The sequence below is a fragment of the Spodoptera frugiperda genome, chromosome 4 (assembly GCF_023101765.2).
Source record: "Spodoptera frugiperda isolate SF20-4 chromosome 4, AGI-APGP_CSIRO_Sfru_2.0, whole genome shotgun sequence".
Lineage (NCBI taxonomy): Eukaryota > Metazoa > Arthropoda > Insecta > Lepidoptera > Noctuidae > Spodoptera > Spodoptera frugiperda.
In genome coordinates this window covers 8,028,634-8,051,852 of record NC_064215.1, presented here as the reverse complement: position 1 = coordinate 8,051,852, position 23,219 = coordinate 8,028,634, and the positions used below count along the sequence as shown (strand labels likewise).

Here is a 23,219-nt window from a genome sequence, read left to right as displayed (position 1 = left end):
GTACAATGAGTACCAAATACAGTAAATGGTGCTTTGCAAATATTTGCTGACGTTGCTCGTTTTCAATCTCATTTGGAGTGTAACGAGCTATTTGCAAGTACCCGTTTATTGCTGGCACGCTGTACCGTCAGCATTTGCAGGGTTATAGTGGGTTGAATATTATTTTAATGCGTATAAGTGCTCGTTTGTGTGCCGTGTTTCATAACTCTGGAGCTTGTTTATGTTAACGAATTGACTGGTGTGCTGCTAGGGAGCTGGATCTGATGCATGTTTAATTAAAAAATGTTGTTTTGCTTTGAGTTTCGCGGAATGGGTTTCGTGCAGACGATTAATATTAAGTAGATCAGTACTAGCTGCAGTGTTTTGGTTTATATGGATTTTGTTTATTTCTGTGAATTACAACTATTAACTCACGAATGTTTAAGTAAACATACATACATACATATCGTCACGCCTTTAATCCCCGAAGGGGTAGTAAAGTAAAGGCTCTTGCAATACACACCATTCTTCATGTTTTGTCTTTTATTGTACTAATAGTTACACAGAGGAAACATGATTCCAAATCTACAAATAAAAGTATTATAATCTGATGCTTTATATTCATGTTTCTTAGGACAACAGAGTCATCAAAGAAATGAATTAAAACATGTATTAACTTCAAGTACATGGATACCTACCTCCAGCCTTAAAAACGACTTTTAAATTGCTTACTAAGTATCGGGAATTGGTATTAAAACATTCTTCTGGGAATACATTTAATTTCACATCAACAAGGAATTAACCAAACGGAAACGAGCCCTTGATACAAGTAATCTAAAAGTAAATCTTAGAAGTATTCACTGATCTCATGGTTCTTCTAAATTGAACAATTCTCAGTATTAGCGTTGTGTCTGGCGCTTTACAATGATTTCTTATTAAGAATGGATTAATAGAATAATGTGATGACGCTTCGTATACAAAAATAAATAATTTCTAATTATTATGAATGTTCAGTGATACAAATATTGTTATTGGTTGCTATTTTCTAATGTATCTTTTTTCTTATTTTCAGTTTATCGAGATCTTCTAGCAGCAACACTCAGATGTAAGTCATTTCTTACTTTATAATAAACTAATGTATGAGACAGTACATAATCTTAAAATGCTCAAAATATCGCATATCGTTTAAAAACTTACATTGGCTACAAACCTGAACTTTGAATTGAAAGACAAAGTTAACCTAACTACTTGAAAAAAAAAACAATAAATCAAATAATAACAGAACCAACACAACAACAGAAAACTCATTCCCTGTCCCAGCTCTAAATCTTCAATTTAAAGCAATACTTAAAGATATTGTGTACGATACCAAACGACATTCCACTAGACACTAGTGTGGGGAAAAGTTTTGCAATAACAATATCACTAGGTGCAGAGACGGACTGAACCTTACAGAGCAAACTATATGTGCAGCGCCCCAATAAAACCTGGCGGTCTTTTTAAAATCATCCAATGACTTCATCCGCCTTAATCTAGGCGAGAGGGAGTGTAGGGGCGGGGGAATAGACTCTTATTGGCTAAAAATCACCCTTCCTTGGTTCCTTCTTCTGCTTTTCAAGCCGGAGCCCTGGTAAGCTAGGTAGTCCGCAGCCGAATAAGGTATAAGCCCTACTGGGCCCCATCTGTGGTGGTCTGATGGCTCTATAAGGCGCGCGGATCGCGACGCGCCACAAGCATGGGTCTGGTTCTGGTCGGGCGACGAGCTACCTTGCTCGCCGTCTGCAGTCGGTTACAGTGGTTGGAGATAATTGCGCGATCCTCGACGCCCGACGTGTCTTTTGCGACCGAAACCTGGCGCCCTAGGCACTTTTCCAGTTTGCCTTAGTGGCAATACGGCTCTGACTTTGTGAAACTCTAAGATCCAAGGACCCGAGTTTTTTTCAACCAATACAATCGAGCTGAGAGGTGTTCCTGCTTCGTTTGTTATAACCTTACGATAGAAATTGTGTCGAGAATTTTAAAGGACTTTGTAAAGTGTTTTGTTACACTACCCTAGTCTGTTTGTTTGTGGATTTTGTTACTGGTAGTCTAAGTCCTGACTACCAAATAAAAGATAGGTTAATTATTAAGCTATCAGCTTACTCACGTAACTGTTTCAGGAGAAAACTCGACTAGTTTCAAGCCATGCTAGAGGCTCATATTCATGAACAGCATTACACACGAAGCGACGACAGTCGCTCTTGCTGAATGTCTTACGAAATTTATAATAAAAAAAAGTTAGGTTCTTTGGTTTTATACAGTATTGAAGCGACTGGGACTACTCTAACGTAAGGCACAGTGGCGTAAATAAAGATTTTACGAATGCAATTGCTAATTATGCCTTTATTGCAGAAAATAACTAACCGTCATATAAATCAATAAGTTATGCTGTAAATACCAATCAACGCTCGTTGCATCGAATATTCATTTCCCGTACCTATCATAAACGTATCTAAGTTTCTCATATTTCTTTGTTGTTTTCTGTACGTCAAAACGTTTTATAATCAACCTATAAATCATATTTACAGGCAATCGCAAAACTATGACTGATATTGACTACTTTCCATAAAATAACCTACGTCACAGGAAAACATAATACGTGTGTATATAAATATAACTCAACGCGTTCAGATCAACAATATAAAATTTTAAGACCTATTTGTAAACACCAAACACTAAAATCTAGTGTTAAGAATGAAGGAACACGAAGAAAATCCTAAAGGATTCGAGGAATTACATTCAAAATTTACTGTTGCCAATATATCAGGAGATTCGATCCGCTGGCCTGCGTTCAATACCACCGAAGGCCGGATCAGAAGTTGTTTCGCTCTTCCTGCTTGCGATCTCACAAAAGCTCTTAAACGCCTTCCACACTCGATATGTTTAACCTTAAAGTATCATAATTTTCACATTACAGTTTCCTTACTGCAAAATATAATATAAATTATTTTAAAACCTTCCTCTTGATTCTGGAGGACGTATCGTAAAGGCGAAACCGTTCTTGATGTAAAGCGCTTTTCACACAATACTGCTTAGCGTGTGCTTCAGTGACCCACTTTGGCTTTAAAAAGAAGCAAACAATGGTTTGTGTGTACAATGACGTAACGTACTCTTAAGGGCCGAATTAAAACTTGTCAAAATTATGCCCAAATAATTTTATTTGACTTGGCGTGTTATGTTTTATTACTGAAGAAACATTTTACTTAAATTCTCACCTTTTTAAATAAAATTTTTTACATCTGTTTTCTAGGCCAGCATTAACATCCATACAGAATAGCACTACACTAGAGAACACGTCATAATAATTAATTCTAAATTGGTACATTAGTCAATAATTATGATAAATGTGAATGCATTGTAGTTAGGAACAATATCGAAATACTTTAATAATAATGTTGGACTGATGTAACATTTTCATTTGTATGTTCTGATATGAGTTCTAATATTTTATAAACCATCATTTACAGCCTGTGATAATTCAGTCGATAGACTGTTTGACTGGTGTTTTACATAAGTGAATTTACCATTACCTTTACTTTTTTAAAGCGGGTTGAATATATCAGCTTTAATGCTTCAGATTAACAAGAAACGTTGTTTCCTAATATTTTGAATATGTACATAATTCCCTGGTTGGATCTTAGAACACCCGCGGTGCATGCTAAGCTATGTCTACCAATGAATATGATTGGTGGAAGCCAAACGCATCCACAGCAACGTAGCATAGAACATCTCTGGTGGAAAAGCACCGTTACATTTTAAGTCCTAGGGGACAGCATCGTTCGAAGCTTCGTTCTCGTTTAGCAAACATTTTCTATACTATCCACAAAGGCATTGGAAGATTCTCGATAGATTTTTTAGTAAAACAGGTGTAGAATTTTAATGTTTTTTCTTCCTTAATGGTGTGAATTGGCTTCATTGGTAGTGTAAGTGGGAATTGAAAGAAAATAGGATCTGGTCTGTTAGGGTTGTATTTTTTAGTAAGATTCACCATTAGAGAGAATCGGAAACTTTTGCTAGAGTGAAGACTTATTCTCTAAAATCTAATACTGTTAGTGGACTCGGTTATGTTTTCTGTTTATAGTAAATTGTTTTAAAAATTATGGGATTTTTGTCTATTTGAATTACTTACTTATTTGACTTAAGGTCCTCTAGAAGGGGCAGAGAGCGTTCTATATTAATATAACGACAATATTATGGCTATTTAAGCTAACATATTTAAAAACGTTTTAATATCAGCTAACAAACGTATATTGGTCCACTGGCGCATGTACGAGTAACTAATAGTTCCTTATTTTAGTCAGTTCCTAACATAGAATTGAGATAAGAAAATTAGGTCATGCGTATGCTAATTAAACAGCTAGTTTTATCGATAAAAATATACAATACTTGCAAAATATTTGCGACAGATTTTATTTAATTAAAATAATTAACATCTATTATTTACAATTTTGCGTGATAGATAAAAACAAGAGGATGAATTTAGACTAATTAAAGAATGGTTATTACGTGATTTTCAATCATGTTGTTATTAAATTACAAAATATTGTTTAGGACACTATCAGGCCAATGAAAAATATTGTGACTCGGAGTATAAGTAAGCATATCCGTTCTTTGTCTAGCCTTTGATGTGCTTTTCTACCAGAGATGTGCTATGTAGCTAAGCTACGAAGATGTGATAGTTTAGCTGTGAAACTATGTGACCTTTTCCACTGATACTCAGCTATGAAGCTATGCAAGGAAGACGAGCAGCTCCAACATAAGGTGTATTGATAGTAGCGAAGATATTCATAGCACACATCCTGTGGTTATTAACGAAAATTCACGTCAAACTCGGTTAAGCCATTTCAAAGATTAAGACAAAAATGTTTAAAAACGTTATTTGGGTGAAAATATGTAAGTATCGTATTTATATTCATATACATGTAGTTAAAAGAGGTTATTTCAATATTACAAATAGACACTCCAATTTGATTTATCATATTTACTTATTGCCTCATATTACCCAGTTTATAGTACATGATTTTCTGCTTCTAATGTAGTCTCTATATACTACAAAATACAACATTATGCTATGGTGTAAATATGTGAGAAAATAAAATGTATGTCTTATTTTTATTTATTTATTAATTTATTAATTTATTTATTAATTTGTAATGCGGAAAATACCTATTATTTTTTTAAAAACCTTGCCCAACACTAGAATTTTCTTCTGTGTCATGGCCTCGTGGGTACGTTTACAAACATACAAGTCCATATACACATGACACCCAGACCCGAAACAACAATTTGTAGACCACACAAAGAGTTGCTCCGTACGGGAATCGGACTCGCTACACGTTGCGCGGTAGCCGGTTACCCAGCCACCGCGCCAACCGTGCAATCATTAGTCATAAGTCAATAGATTAAGGATAATAACAAATGTATTCTTCTATCCCGTCGTTACCAGAAGCTTAATAAAACACCAGTATATGAGATATGTAGGAGCTACTTAATAAACACAATTCAAGTGACACCAAGCCCCACAGAATCCCAAAACAGATGTAAGCGGCCTTTGTGTCAGAAAGCCGTTCGAAAAAACAAAACCTATCCTTTTTAATCTGTAACAAAACCTCTTTGGTGAGCAAAGCGCGGCACGTTTTGTCGTAGTCAGCCGGATACACGCGACGCATAAATCATTGTGTGTGGCAACACCTTTACTGTATGTATCAATTATGGTGGCTACACATTTGGAAGTTTTATTGAACATTAATATGTCGGTAGCTTTACATTCATTGAGCTTGATACGTCATCGTAAATATTCTAAGGGGATCCATTCGGTCATAGTTATATGGGTGACGCATGACGCGCGTGGCTAATGGAAACTCATTTCAAGACAATGTAAGTAGCAGTTGTCAACTGGCCGGTTGTAGTTTCTGTTTTTTATAAGTATTAATTTTGAATTTATTTTGAATTATTGTTCCAATTGTCTATGAATGTGGTGCTGAATATTTGTAATTCATTTGACTCGTCTAGTGTTTCGGGTGGTCCTATGCGGCGCTGATTGCTTACCATCAGGTGACACGCATGCTCGTTTGCATTTTAGACATATTAAATTAATTATGCTTATGTTATCAGCTTACTCACGTAACTGTTTGACGAGGAACTCGACTAGTTTCGAGCCACACTAGAGGCACATATCCATGTAGCAGTGCGACAATCGCCGCGTTGTGTGTCGTGAAAGCCGATAACATTATTTCACGACAGAAATAGCATAGTAAGATTGTGATTTCATTTTCATTGTCAGATTTAAATGCATTTGATTCTTGCACATAAGAAGTTGAACATGACTATTCATACTTGTCGTGTCATGGACTGAAGTTCAAATTCATAACTGCGCTGTCGTCACTGAGAGCATTACATTTACATGCACACTGAGTCACTGCACTGTATATTGTCAAATATTGACACTCATTACTTTAATTTGTTTCAATGGACAAGGCGTGGTGACATTTTACATGCAAAGGTCAATAAACCAAAGCTTGAAAGAACGTTCAGATGTTTTCCACTTATTATTTCTCTGATTTTTTAATGCAACATGAATTCATATCTTATTAATAAATGAGTATAAACTGTTATGAAAAGCTAACACATTTCAATTAGTATAAGGTCTAGGTACCAATGATTGAACGTTGTCTATTTGAAGAAAAAATTACAATTATTTATCGATATTGAGTGTGAGCCATGCTTCGGCACAAACTACGGCACTTACTAAGGCAGCAGCTCATCCAGTAGACTCGAATGAATCATTTTGCCGAATGACTCGGGCCTCAGTCACATTTAAACATTTACTTAAATGATGTGTCTAGTCAGTTCCTAGTCTGTTCTTGTAGTGTGATTCAATGTAGTTTAGGACTAAGATGTTTAGTTCTTTGTTCTCCTTTTAGACTAGTGCTAAGAAATCTTAGAAAGCTTAATTTTCAACTGAGAATAAAATGCTCTTGGTATCTTATTTTGAAAAGACCTCTGCACATGATTTGCTACAGATAGTTACAGTTACCCCTAGGATATTCTCCTGTGTCGTGGGTGCGTTTACAAATATACAAGTTCACATACACATGATACCAAGACCTGCAAAAACTATTTGAAGATCACACAACGAGTTGCCCCGTGCGGCAATCGAGCCTGCTACACGTTGCACGGCAGACACCGTGCCGAATCAACCGTGCAGTCAAATATAATTCGTTGCCCATCAGAATTTTAGTTTTACTAGATAGGTATTTTCTTGTAGTGTGATTCAATGTAGTTTAGGAGTAATAACATGTTTCAAGTAAATGGTTTATAGTTCTTTGTTCTCTCGTTAAACAGTCATTTGTTTATTTCTAGTGTGAAAGATGTTCTGTTTTTAAATTCTGATCTTACGTCAAGGATGACGATGTAATACGATGCTTCTATGAACAGTCATACAAGTGATTGGTGTTTATTAGTGATGCCATCTTATTTATAGTTTCTGAGTTGAAGAAGGGAAAGGAGCTTTAGACGCATGTCTATATTTAATAAAAGGATCCTACAATGTATTGTCATTTATTCTTTGAAGAAGACGCATATTATATTATTTTTATTAGTCAGTAACAAAGAAATACTATAAACTTAAATCGTTATAACTATAGTATAAAGTTTATTTTTGAAATCATTCATTCATTGAAATTTATACCAGAATCAGTACAGTAGCATTTTTGAGCTTATCATGATCAAACATACAGGTGAATGCCATTGACACACAAGAAATCTCGTACTTTTATGGATTAGTTTCACTTAAGCACCAATAGATAAACATCAGGAACGGGCATGAATATTAAAACTTTAAAATATTCTAATTCGATAATTCACAGGATAATCACTGATTCATGACTGTTCCAGAATATTCTAAAGTAAACCAATAAGCCTTTAAGTCGGACATTAAATCGAACATTTCTTCTCTGTAAAGAAAAAATAAAATAAAAATTTACATAACAAACAAACACCCACACCTTTTTAAATCATTCCCATTCAATGATTTTTATCGTGTCCGTATTTATTTAGGCTCATTATCGATAGTATCGATTACACAGCATCGATAAATCAGTTATTTGAATAAAAATCAAACAAACACTATCTCTCTATCTCTTTATGTATTCTTAAGCTCCGACATTGAATCGATTAAATCGATTATTACACTGTCAAACCTTCATAGAGGCGTTGATTAAAAATTATCTACAAGTTTATCGAGAAACGAGTATCGATTAAATCATGTGTTTAATTTTTATATCGATTGCAAGTTATCGAATGATTTTGTTAGCTTTCTAATGGTATTTTGTGTTATGAACTTATGAATTATGCAATATAATTATAATGAGCGTGGTAAGAATTTTAAGTGAGAGAGATAAAGTGATTGATTTAGTTAACAAGTTGAAAAGCAAGTGATAAGATTTCAAAGATAGTAATTAATATCACTGCGGGCTACGCCTTTAATAAGCCAATCTCTGATTTAATTATAATATACTTGATTTGAAGTAAAGCTATAACGATCGAATGACACTTCATTTCATAATAATTAACGTGCATCATTAGTTTTTAACGTTATTGATATAAAGTTCAGAATGTATTGCACACGGAATTAAGAGATTTACTATCAGTGCAGAGATTTGCGTACGCATGTGCCGTTAGTGGGATGACAAATAAGTAAAATTTGTTACTCGTTCTAAAATATTTTGTCTTCTATATGAATTAGTAAATGGTTTATTAAACTTTTAATTAAATCTAAATACATATAGGTAACTCAAAGGTGACTGACATAGTGATCTATCAACGCACAACCCAATCCACTGGAAGTATCGTGCTGAAATTTGGCATGCAGTTTAATGTTCAATTCTACCACATTTCTTTTCTATGAAAGTTTGTATGAAACTTTGTCAATTTTAAACTGATCAGACTTTGCATGCATAAAGCTACTATGACGTAGGTATCACCTAACACGAGTGAAACCATAGGCAAAAACTAGTCAACATATAATCTTCTAAACACACCAAGTACAAAACCAAACACCACAAAAACATACAAAAGAATGTTCTAGAAACCCAAGTCCTGTAAACCACGGTTTAAAAGACACTAAATATTGGACTTCCACTGCAGCAGTTTATTTCTAAACCCTAACGGTAGCTCTCTGTTTCGTATACTCCATTAAGCAAGCCAAAAGCAATGAACGAAACGCAATGTAGTGACTCGAACCGATATCGCGAGCTTGCCTCTAACATCCTCTAAATAAAATTTCTTTGAAAACGATATGATTTTCTGGAATTTTCTATTTACCTGGTATTGGTAACATAGGTAGGTATCGGGTATCGGGAGATTCTTCGATGTTCGCAAAAGGGGTTTTGAGACTTCATTTTCGACGTTTAATATTAGATTCGTACTTTACGTTGCGTTGCTTTGTTGGTAGATCGATTCTAGGATAGAGGAGAGTATTTTGTCTAACGTAAGATAACAGCCACGATGACGTGTTTAGACGTATATGGAAGTTTTATAAAATACTAGTGACTTAGGCATGGTTTCACCCGACTCTGCTCCACTCCTATTAATCGTAGCGTTATGTTTTATAGCTTATAACCTTACTTAATAAATGTACTATTTAAATAGGTGCAGTGGTTTAGGCGTAAAGAAGAGACCGAGACGTGAGTTACTTTGGTATTTATATGATTTTTCACCTACTGCTCGCCTTTTGGTCAAAGCGTAAGGTTTTATAGCTTATAGCCTTTCTCGATAAATGCACTATACAACATGATTATTCAAATCGGATCAGTTGTTCCGGAGGTTAGCGCTTTCAAACAAACTCTTCACTTCTTAAAATATTAAGTAGTAAGTCTATAGATACATTTTTTAATATCCCGTAATATGTGAATAGTCTGATTGTCTGCAGTTAAACTTTAATTTTATAATACGATTAAACATCACCATTAAAAGTAATACAATCACTAAACATGCCATTTAAATAACACACTATTCTCAAAAACGAACCCAACCACAAAATGTTCCCAACAGATTATGAAATCGGTCATTCGTTACAACATCAACTTCTAAAGTTCGGGACAGCAGCGGCTACTGTTTATTTTATAAAAAGAAATAACAAGAAGCATCATTCTGTCCCGTAGAGTCACTGTGTCCGATTTCATTGCACACTAAAACAATTATAGCGTTACATGAAATCGTGTCAGCTATTTTTAATCCGTATTTAAATAGATGGTCTGTTGAGTTTACTAATGAATTAGATTAGGAGATTTGCAACTTTACTGATTTCTCGCTAGAGATTGTGACATTTATAATTATATTATGAAATTAATTTTAATACCGGTAAAGTGCTCCAGGTTGCAACATTACGCTAATTTTATCATAATTATGTCTGTGTAATGTAGTCTTAAAGGTAACATGATATTTAAGTTCAGAATTTAATGTAATTAAACTATGCTTAATTTTACGTTGTTTATAAAATTTTATAGGATCATCATTTCGTAGGAAAATATCTGTGCATGTGTTAATTTAGATGAAATATGTCTAAAGTCATCATTTTGTTAGGAGATATGATCATTACAGGATTACTATGTGAAAAGTAAAAGTTTTAGGGAAAAAAAATAGTATGTGCCTGGTGATTTTGTGTTTAATAATAAGCTTACTAACTAGCGTAGTTTACAAGGTTCATTTCGTTTTTGTGCTAATCATGCAACATCAGACTTAAGCAGTTGATTACAGCAACTATTATAACGTAAAATAAACATTGAAATCCTTAATTTTTTTGAATTCGAACATTAAAACAAACATTGAATTCCTTATTTTTCTTTAAATGTTATAAGTGTCGTTTTTTACTATGCCTGTTTGCGGCGTTTGGGAGCGTTCTGTTTACGCCCTGTATAATATAATTAGCAGAGACATAAATAACTAATTAAAAACGTAACCCATATTAATGCATTAACAATTCAAAATAAACATAATTTTATCTGAAAATTAACAAGAGCTTAATTAACGTAAAACGTTATTTTGTAAGCTTATACCAATGACGACCACAGATATTTTTTATTTTATTTTAGTTGTGTGGGTATGAATATTAATTAAAGTTGTATAGTTATAATAACATTTATTATTCATTCATTGAATATTTGTTTTGATAGTCAGAAGTTAGAGTGTGGAATCTCTCTCAGCTCGCGTTTGATTCCCGGAATGCGTAGTGTTACGTATTCCAATCACGTTTTCAGGTTTTGTAACTAGTACTCAACTGATAAATTTGAGACCAAAAATATATTTAACTAGTTTCAGTCTGCGGTTTCATCCGCGTTAAATGCGATACAAAGTATCTTATCACCTAAGTCAGCTCATACCCTGTCTGTATACCAAATTTCATCAAAATCCGTTCGACGTAATTGACGGACAAACATCCAAATATTAGTGTGATAGTGTGATTTCCATTGACTACAATATTTTTTTGATGTTCACTTCTGCTCAAAAATGGGAATTTTTGTACAGTTTTGTTACAGTTCCTTCGTTTATAAGGTCTATTTTACATTGCTACCCAAACTTTTGCAAGTACGAATTTACTGTTCAATCTTGGTCTGCATTTTATAGGCCAGATAGAATCTGATGCCCTAATTTCGAGTCGAGATGACGAACAACACTAGATTTTATAGTCTTTAATTTCCCAGTAGATTGAGCGAAATATTCCAAGTGATTAAAATTTCTGTGAAGTCATTCTCCATCATCATAACTTGGTTGGTATAAAGATAGGAGCGATAACACCGTCTGTGTGCCCTTTATGAAAGTACTAAATGCTTTAAAATCTTACATCATACTCACAATTTAGTTAACTACGTAACTAAATTATACAATTTTATACAACGTTATACAATTTCGAAACGTTAAACAATTATAAAATGTTATACTTACAATCATAACAATGTAGAAAAAAATAATAAATATATTATGTTATTATTTAATTTTTCTAGTTAAACTATCTTGACTGTACGATTTGCGCGGCGGCTGGGCAAATGGTTGTCGTACAACGTGTAGCGGGTTCGATTGCCGAACGGAGCAAGTCTTTATGTGCTCCATAAATTGTTGTTTTGGGTCTGGGTAAACGCACCCATGATACGGGAGAAAACCCTAATGTGGGGCAACCTTTTTATTTGAAAAAAAAGTAAAACTTCGAGGCAGGTTTGGTGGCTTTTTTAACTTAGTCTTCTTTAAATTCTGAACTTAAATATCATGTTACCTTTAAGACTACATTACACAGACATAATTATGATAAAATTAGCGTAATGTTGCAACCTAAAGCACTTTACCGGTATTAAAATTAATTTCATAATAATTATAAATGTCACAATCCCTAGCGAGAAATCAGTAAAGTTGCGAATCTCCTAATCTAATTAGTAAACTCAACAGACCATCTATTTAAATACGGATTAAAAATAGCTGACACGATTTCATGTAACGCTATAATTGTTTTAGTGTGCAATGAAATCGGACACAGTGACTCTACGAGACAGAATGATGCTTCTTGTTATTTCTTTTTATAAAATAAACAGTAGCCACTGCTGTCCCGAACTTTAGAAGTTGATGTTGTAACGAATGACCGATTTCATAATCTGTTGGGAACATTTTGTGGTTGGGTTCGTTTTTGATAATAGTGTGCTATTTAAATTGCATATTTAGCTATTGTATTACTTTTGATGGTGATGTTTAATAGAAAAATTAAAGTTTAACTGCAATACATGCACATGCAGACTATTCACATATTACGGGATATTAAAAAATGTATCTATAGACTTACTACTTAATATTTTAAGAAGTGAAGAGTTTGTTTGAAAGCGCTACTCTCCGGATCAACTGATCCGATTTGAATAATCATGTTGTATAGTGCACTTATCGAGGAAGGCTATAAGCTATAAAACCTTACGCTTTGACCAAAAGGAGCCGAGCAGTGGGTGAAAAATCATATAAATACCAAAGTAACTCACATCTCTGTCTCTTCTTTACGCCTAAACCACTGCACCTATTTAAATAGTACATTTATTAAGTAAGGTTATAAGCTATAAAACATAACGCTACGATTAATAGGAGTGGAGCAGAGTCGGGTGAAACCATGCCTAAGTCACTAGTATTTTATAAAACTTCCATATACGTCTAAACACGTCATCATGGCTGTTATCTTACGCTAGACAAAATACTCACCTCTATCCTAGAATCGATCTACCAACAAAGCAACGCAACGTAAAGAATCTAATATTAAACGTCGAAAATGAAGTCTCAAAACCCCTTTTGCGAACATCGAAGAATCTCCCGATACCTACCTATGTTGCCAATACCAGGTAAATAGAAAATTCCAGAAAATCATATCGTTTTCAAAGAAATTTTATTTAGAGGATGTTAGAGGCAAGCTCGCGATATCGGTTCGAGTCACTACATTGCGTTTCGTTCATTGCTTTTGGCTTGCTTAATGGAGTATACGAAACAGAGAGCTACCGTTAGGGTTTAGAAATAAACTGCTGCAGTGGAAGTCCAATATTTAGTGTCTTTTAAACCGTGGTTTACAGGACTTGGGTTTCTAGAACATTCTTTTGTATGTTTTTGTGGTGTTTGGTTTTGTACTTGGTGTGTTTAGAAGATTTATATTGACTAGTTTTTGCCTATGGTTTCACTCGTGTTAGGTGATACCTACGTCATAGTAGCTTTATGCATGCAAAGTCTGATCAGTTTAAAATTGACAAAGTTTGATACAAACTTTCATAGAAAAGAAATGTGGTAGAATTGAACATTAAACTGCATGCCAAATTTCAGCACGATGCATCCAGTGGTTTGGGTTGTGCGGTGATAGATCACTATGTTCGTCAGTCAGTCACCTTTGAGTTACCTATATGTATTTAGATTTAATTAAAAGTTTAATAAACCATTTACTAATTCATATAGAAGACAAAATATTTTAGAACGAGTAACAAATTTTACTTATTTGTCATCCCACTAACGGTACATGCATACGCAAATCTCTACACTGATAGTAAATATCGTAGTAACGTGTGCAATACATTATGAACTTTATATCAATAACATTAAAAACTAATAATGCGTGTTAATTATTATGAAATGAAGTGACATTCGATCGTTATAGCTTTACTTCAAATCAAGTACATAATTAAATCAGAGATTACAGATTGGCTTATTAAAGGCGTAGCCCGCAGTGATATTAATTACAATCTTTGAAATCTTATCACTTACTTTTCAACTTGTTAACTAAATCAATCACTTTATCTCTCTCACTTAAAATTCTTACCACGCTCATTATAATTATATTGCATAATTCATAAGTTCATAACACAAAATACCATTAGAAAGCTAACAAAATCATTCGATAACTTGCAATCGATATAAAAATTAAACACATGATTTAATCGATACTCGTTTCTCGATAAATTTGTAGATAATTTTTAATCAACGCCTCTATGGAGGTTGGACAGTGTAATAATCGATTTAATCGATTCAATGTCGGAGCTTAAGAATACATAAAGAGATAGTGTTTGTTTGATGTTTATTCAAATAACTGATTTATCGATGCTGTGTAATCGATACTATCGATAATGAGCCTAAATAAATACGGACACGATAAAAATCATTGAATGGGAATGATTTAAAAAGGTGTGGGTGTTTGTTTGTTATGTAAATTTTTACTTTTTTTTTCTCTACGGAGAAGAAATGTTCGATTTAATGTCCGACTTAAAGGCTTATTGGTTGTAGTTTAGAATATTCTGGAACAGTCATGAATCAGTGATTATCCTGTGAATTATCGAATTAGAATATTTTAGTTTTAATATTCAAGTTCGTTCCTGATGTTTATCTATTGGTGCTTAAGTGAAACTAATCCATAAAAGTACGGGATTTCTTGTGTATCAATGGTATTCACCTGTCCATTTGATCATGATAAGCTCAAAAATGCTACTGTATCGAATCTGGTATACATTTCAATGAATGAATTATTTAAAAAATAAACTTTATACTATAGTTATTACGATTTAAGTTTATAGTATTTCTTTGTTACTGACTAATAAAAATAATATAATATGCGTGTTCTTTAAAGAATAAATGACAATACATTGTATCGTTTTTTTAAATAACGACATGCATCGAAGATTCTTTTCCTTCTTCAACACAGGAACTATAAATAAGATGGGATCACTAATAAACACCAATCACTTGTATGACTGTTCATAGAAGCATCGTATTACATCGTCATCCTTGACGTAAGATCAGAATTTAAAAACAGAACATCTTTCACTCTAGAAATAAACAAATGACTGTGTAAAGAGAGAATAAAGAACTAGAAAACATTTACTCAAACATGTTAGTTCTATACTACATTGAATATTTATCACACACAACGTCACGCCTTTTATCCCCTAAGGCGTAGGCAGAGGTGCACCTGCAATGTACACCCACTTTTCACCATGTTTTATAAGTCCCATGTGAGAGGGGGTGAGCCTATTGCCATATATTACTCTTTAAGAAAAGACATTTTTTATACCTACTTAAATTAAAATGATGACGGGCAACATATTATATGGCAAGCGAAATATACTATCTGTTGCAATTCATATCAGGATACCAAGAACAAAGTGTTATTTTTTAGCTTTATAAGCCGCACAGCTTTCATACCACTAGTCTGAAAAGAGAACAAAGAACTCCACATGCTAGTCCTAAACTACATTGAATCACCCTACAAGAACAGACTAGGAACTGACTAGACACATCATTTAAGTAAATGTTTAAATGTGACTGTGGCACGAGTCATCCGGCAAATGATTCATTCGAACCTACTGGATGAGCTACCGTGATGTGTAAGTGCCGTAGTTTGTACCGAAGCATGGCTCACACTCAATATCGATAAATAATAGGGATGATGACTGGGTCAAAAATAAATTATTACAACTTTTCAATACAATAAAATATTCAAAAATAATCACACTCTCATTCATAAATTTGATGAACTACTTAATTTTTTATTTTTTCTAGCTAAATTTCTAGAAATAAGTCTGCTATTTGACGTCAAAAACTTATGACGTCATAATAGAGTATTTCATACAAAGTTCATAGAAAATATCGTTTTTGATGTTTCGAAAAAAGTATTGAATTTGACTAGTAGGAAACATGCCTATTGTCTATTTTCCTTCAAATAGGTAACGGAATTTAATCATTGGTACCAAGACCTTATATTAATTGAAATGTTTTAGCTTTTCATAACATTAACACTCCCTTATTAATACGAGTTCATTTCATGATTAATTTAAAAATCAAATAGAAAATGTCTGAACGTTCTTTCAGGCTATTGACCTTTGTATATTCAAATGTCATCACGCCTTGTCCATTGAAACAAATTAAAGTAATGAGTGTCAATATTTGACAATATACAGTGCAGTGACTCAGTGTGCATGTAAATGTAATGCTCTCAGTGACGACAGCGCAGTTATGAATTTGAACTTCAGTCCATGACACGACAAGTATGAATAGTCATGTTCAACTTCTTATGTGCAAGAATCAAATGCATTTAAATCTGACAATGAAAATGAAATCACAATCTTACTATGCTATTTCTGTCGTGAAATAATGTTATCGGCTTTCACGACACACAACGCGGCGATTGTCGCACTGCTACATGGATATGTGCCTCTAGTGTGGCTCGAAACTAGTCGAGTTCCTCGTCAAACATTTACGTGAGTAAGCTGATAACATAAGCATAATTAATTTAATATGTCTAAAATGCAAACGAGCATGCGTGTCACCTGATGGTAAGCAATCAGCGCCGCATAGGAACACCCGAAACACTAGACGAGTCAAATGAATTACAAATATTCAGCACCACATTCATAGACAATTGGAACAATAATTCAAAATAAATTCGAAATTAATACTATGACATCTAAAAAAAAACTACAACCGGCCAGTTGTCGACTGCTACATTGTCTTGAAATGAGTTTCCATTAGCCACGCGCGTCATGCGTCACCCATATAACCGACCGAATGGATCCCGACCGAATGGATCCCCTTAGAATATTTATTTACGATGACGTATCAAGCTCAACGAATGTAAAGCTACCGACATATTAATGTTCAATAAAACTTCCAAATGTGTAGCCACCATAATTGATACATACAGTAAAGGTGTTGCCACACACAATGATTTATGCGTCGCGTGTATCCGGCTGAGTACGACAAAACGTGCCGCGCTTTGCTCACCAAAGAGGTTTTGTTACAGATTAAAAAGGATACGTTTTTTTTTTTTCGAACGGCTTTCTGACACAAAGGCCGCTTACATCTGTTTTGGGATTCTGTGGGGCTTGGTGTCACTTGAATTGTGTTTATTAAGTAGCTCGTATCTCTTATACTGGTGTTTTACTAAGCTTCTGGTAATGACGGAATAGAATACTCGTACATTTGTCATTATCCTTAATCTATTGACTTATGATTAATGACTGCACGGTTGACGCGGTGGCTGGGTAACCGGCTACCGCGCAACGTGTAGCGAGTTCGATTCCCGCACGGAGCAACTCTTTGTGTGGTCCACAAATTGTTGTTTCGGGTCTGGGTGTCATGTGTATGTGGACTTGTATGTTTGTAAACGCACCCACGACACAGAAGAAAATTCTAGTGTTGGGCAAGGTTTTTAAAAAAATAATAGGTATTTTCCGCATTACAAATTTGACACATACTATGGCAGCGTCGCTCTCTGGTAAACTCATGTTTAGTTACAAATTATTTTGTTTGTCAATTCCAACGATAGTGTCGGTTAATTAGACTATAAATATTTAATTTAATTTTGCCAGTGAACCACAAAATCACATTTGAAATAAATTACAAAACAAAATACCACTGTCATAATACACGTTCGCTTTTACTAAAGTACCAGGGACGCATAAATGGCTAGGACACTGCATTGCAAAGGAAACTATCCATAATTGATGGTCTGTCCTAAACGTTGCTAACAGGGAACGTCCCCGAATTCTATCCGCCTTTGATTGCTGCTCTCCTGGTATAGGATTGATGTTTCATTCATCAGTATTGATTGATAAAAAGAGCTATATTCTAAGCCTGTGTTTTTAACTATTACAAACAATAATTGGTAAGTGGATGACATTTATTTATTTTAACTAGCTGGCCAGGCAAACTTCGTACCGCCTCAAACATTTTCACACCTTTTAAACTTTCCCTGGACTTCCACAAATAATTCAAGACCAACATTTGCCAAATCGGTTTAGCCGTTCTCGAGTTTTAGCGGGACTAACGAACAGAAATTGATTTATATATATAGAGTTAGATTAGATTAGATAGATTTTGTTGTATAAACTAAAATATCCTATTGACTCTCTCTCACCATACATGTGTAAAGGTATGTTTTTGAATTTCAGTATTTTAACTATATATTTATCGAAATAAAAACAACAGAAAAAGACCTATAGGATATTTTTTATCACAGAAAAAAGTAAAGTTATCTGATCCAATGACTCTTTCATATTGCGTTGTGGTTTTCGCTCTGTTGAGGCGAAACGCAATCGTACAATTTTAAAGCTTACTTCGAATAATTTTGGACAATGTAAACGTACGAATTTATTGTCCCGGTGTAAAAATCACAGGTACGGTTATACGTGGTAAGTAGGGATGATGACGGGGTATGAAAATTTAATATCTATTTAGTCTGTGGGACTTAGTTGCAGGATGAAAATAATATTTATTTCGATTTTCTCCAAGCCGTCCCAAGACTGCACGGTTGGTGCGGTGGCTGGTTGAACCGGCTGTCGTGCAACGTGTAGCGGGTTCGATTCCCGCACTGAGCAACTCTTTGTGCGATCCACAATATGTTGTTTCAGGTCTGGGTATGATATGTATGTGAAATTGTATGTTTGTAAACGCACCCAAAAAAAAAGGCCCTAGGCATGTGGGACGAGTTGATGAATCACCCTAGTCTGTCAGTAAGGTAATAAAACAATATTAGTCATCTACCCAATTGGCTGATAGTGGTTGGATAGAAAAGTTATAATAGATCGAGATCTGTGACGTGTTTTGGAGAGTTATATGTCCAGAAGTGGATCACAAAGGGCTAATAATTATGATGACGTTGATCAATAGTGATTATAAGGTTTATAGAAGGGATTGTTTTAGAATGGTATCAACATTATAATTGTAGGTAAGAACAAAAAAGGATAACAATGATTTTGAATCTTATTCAGGCCCTCATAAATATTATTATTAATTGTTGACCCTTTATTGGACTGTCGATTGCTTCAGATTAAGTTATGAGTAAGTCAATATGTAAATAAGAGTATTATGAATTAAAAACAAACTGGTTTGTATTAGTATATTTTGTTATCAAAAATCTCTAAAGTAGCCTACACTACAACCACTTCATTGCAAGTTTAACATATAATCCTTGTAAACGTAACTGTTAAGTTTCCTTTGGTTTTTGCTCCCACTCCTAAACTTTGATTCCTTTTATCTAAGTATTGTTTTCTTATACAACAAAATAAAAAATACGTGTCTAATATTTTTTCATTATCTAACTGACGGACTAATTAGATTTTTAATTTTCATAACCCGTCATCATCCCTATTTAGTAAACGAAAATAACTTAATTAAAAGGTAATAACATTGTTAAATACACCTACTAATAAATAAATATTTCAAAATAATCCCAATTAAAACGACTAGACACTAATTAACGAACACGGAAATCAGGAAGCAACAACAACAGCAACAAATTGAATAAATCTGCGGAAAATAATTCACAAACGTAAATAGACGAAGCGAACCAGTGTTGTACAATGTACATTATAATTAGCTATATTCCCAAATGACACGAGAAATTTCGATTCAACGGGATTTATTAATTCAGTCACCTGAATTCGAGAAGTGAACTATGTGACGAAACTGATGCTTGGGGCAATCGGGAGTTAATGATTAATTAGTGGTACTGGCTGCAAATCAAGGTATACCGACCAGTTTATCCTGATCTCACTTTATCTGACCTTTCCTTATATTAAAGGGTCAGCTTATACTGGTTTTGTGTAGTTTGCTATGTAAGCGTATACACGAATAGCGTGGAATCATCTTGGGACAAAGGAAGTTGTATTATATCGATTGTAATACCCGCTCCGTTTCGCTTGATTGATTTATCAATCTATTGGTTGATAGGAAGTGAGTTGCAGTTTTAATTGTTTTAATAATCGATTGGTAGTAAGTGGTACGGTTGAGTAATGGTGCATTAATCTAATTAATACTTTTAAGTTACCGGCGAATTTAAATAAATTTTACATCTATGTATCTAGAAAGAACAAGTGATAGTTACTATTACCATTAAAAATTACAAATCCATAAATATTTTTACCGACGAATTAAATAAGGGAAGTAACATTTAGTCTTTAGTTTTCATGTGATAAACTTTAAACAAATTTCTATCCAACATTTTTTACAGATTATTTTTAGGGGATAATCATTCAATGACTTCTCCCGCTTTGGGTGAGGCGAGAGGGAGTGTCAGACTCTTACTAACTAAAACTACCCTGTTCCCACTAACACCAGGTAAACCCGCTAGGTAGTCCGCAACTCCGGTTCTCACAGATGGTAGCGTCATAATCATAATAACTAATGTATATGAATGTATGTATATAGGGCAAAGTAGATCACAAGCCGGCCCACCAATGACGTTTCAATCAAAACAATCATAATCACTTTCTTACTTCCAACGGTAGAATTGATTGAGAAGATCTATCAATCAGCATTGTGCATTGATTCTGAATAGCAAAGTGAATACGTTGATTGATTCAGTAAAACGTGGGCTTTTGATCTCAAGATAATGTTGATAACACTGAGTAACACATCATTACAATGAAGAACAGGCTTGCCGTCTATGAAAAGTGAACTAATAATATGTAACCTAACTCATTACTTCTGTCTACACGTTCTGAGATTAAAGGTTTCAATGTAATTAACTACCAATTTGTAATCAACTTAAAGAAGGAGGTTCACAATTTGACCTGTGTTTGACCTATATGTGTGTATGTATGTTTATTTGTGCACGAGTTTCTCGCATCTAGCTGAACTGACTTCGATGCAGGTTTAAGCAAAGTATTTTTTTTAAATGAAGGCAGTAAAAAAAATACATGCGGTTCCCTTTTTTAAAAAATAGTTTTTGACTACCTAATTATTTCAACCCAGAAACGGGAGCTGAAACCTATAACCAATATAACTATCCTCAAAAGGATTAGTTGAACAAAGAAGAGCAGGATTTTTAACAAGAATTAAACATTTAATACCTACAACCCTACAAACGTAATCCACGAAAATCATTACCAAAAATAAAGCAAGGACTAAAGTAGAAAGGTCGTTAAATCGTAAACAAATAAGAAAACATAATAAAACTAAATAATGCGATCATTACCAAAGGTTGAACTCTAAATCGCTAACAAATGGCAGGAAACGATTCACATTTACAATTTTACGATCCCAACGTACCTTGGATTAGAATTAAGTAGAACTTTATCGTGTATTTAGGACCGTTGCGTAGAAATACTTCGAATGTTTACCGATAATATTATTACTGAACGGTTTTTTTATATATGTTTTTTTATGAACCACGCCGGCAAACGGGCAGACGTATCACCTGATGGTAAGCAATCGCCGCCGCCCATGGATACTTTAAACACCAGAGGCGTTACAAGTGCGTTACCGGTCTTGGGTCGGGTTAGGAATTTAAGGGTTGTTAGGGAATCGGGGATTGGGAAGATTGGGAAAGGGGGTAATTGGGCCTCCAGTAACCTCACTCACACAATGAAATACAACGCAAGCGTTGTTTCACGTCGGTTTTCGGTGAGGCCGTGGCTTCACTCCGGTCGAGCCGACCCATTCATGGCTCTCCCACACATAAAAAAGTAAACATGTAAAGGTATATTACGATTATTGTGACGATTAAAATAACCACAATCGTTAAAGATAAAGGATTTCTTTTCTTCTATCTTTATGTTTTGATTAAGTTAGTTATGGCTTTAAAATGACCATAATTTTAATGGCGTCTTTTTTGGATGATTAGAAAGTCCATTATTTGTGAAGTTGTGTAGGTACCTACGTAGGTATCCGGAGATGTGGACAATGTAATAGGTTACTCCTGTGGCTCAAAGCAGAAGAAAGAAAGGGTAGGGTTTTTAGTCAGTCAGAGCGGGGCGCAAGGCGGTAGAAATCATTAAATGATTTACTTTTCCCAAAAAAGAAGGTACCTAAGTAGGTATATTTTTAGTCACCTGTATTATGGTCATCATGAGATACCTATGGTATGCACAAAAAATTTGTTAAACAGATATTCATCGAAAAAAAAATTAGTTCCAAACTTAAAATATTTACCAAAACTAAATCACATACCTACAAACAGTCAGTAAAACATTAAACAATCTTTTTTAAACAAACACAAATTTCTATGTTTGCCCTCAAACTAAAACATCAATTTCAAGCTAGCCGCTGCACACTCATCTACATAAAACAAATAATAATCATTAAAAACAAACACAAACAAACAAACAACCTATCAAATAACAAACAGATAGAGAAACATTCAATTTTACAATGTAATGCATTAAAGAGTGAAGATTGAAAAGCAATTAATTATGGGTACCCTATGAAATAATAGACGCGATAAACGTCTGCCCACGGTCGCCCACGCAAACCAATATAGTATCTAAGTACTAGATGGGAAGAATCGGAATGCAATAAACGTAACGTTTATGAGGTTACTAAGGTTTTGTGATCTTTAATAATTGGGCGAGTTCGATGCGAGTTGGAGAGGTCGTGAGATTTTATTAGGAGTGTTAGGGTCAGTCGTCCATACAGATTAGGATATCATATCTCTGTCGGGTTTGGATTAAGTAACTGGGATTCGAGATGTTTTACGTAATATGGAAAATGGTAAGGGTAAATCTAACAATACGTACCTTTATTTTATTGTTATTGTTATTCTTCTAGATATTTCTTTTCCTATATTTTGGTTAAATTTCCATCATTGTTACGTGATTTTTTAAAATTAATTTTAACTTAGTAACCGTTCGATTCATCCTATATATTTTTGTTGGTAAAACTACCTGCGAGGCCTCTTTATAAGATAATTAGGGGCAAGTTTGCTG

General features: G+C 34.2%; 1 protein-coding gene across 12 annotated transcripts in view; it reads left to right on the top strand.

Annotated features, from left to right (window-relative positions):
• Positions 1 to 23,219, top strand: part of LOC118272348 (collagen alpha-1(XVIII) chain) — a 198,271-nt gene that overhangs the window by 46,626 nt on the left and 128,426 nt on the right. For 10 of the 12 annotated variants that reach the window (XM_050707941.1, XM_050707944.1, XM_050707942.1 and 7 more), the window contains exon 2: positions 1,052 to 1,084. The exons of the other annotated variants lie outside the window; for them this stretch is intronic. In XM_050707941.1, coding sequence (XP_050563898.1) covers positions 1,052 to 1,084 — 33 coding nt within the window. The remainder of the gene's footprint in view (positions 1 to 1,051; positions 1,085 to 23,219) is intronic. 12 annotated transcript variants of the gene reach the window in all.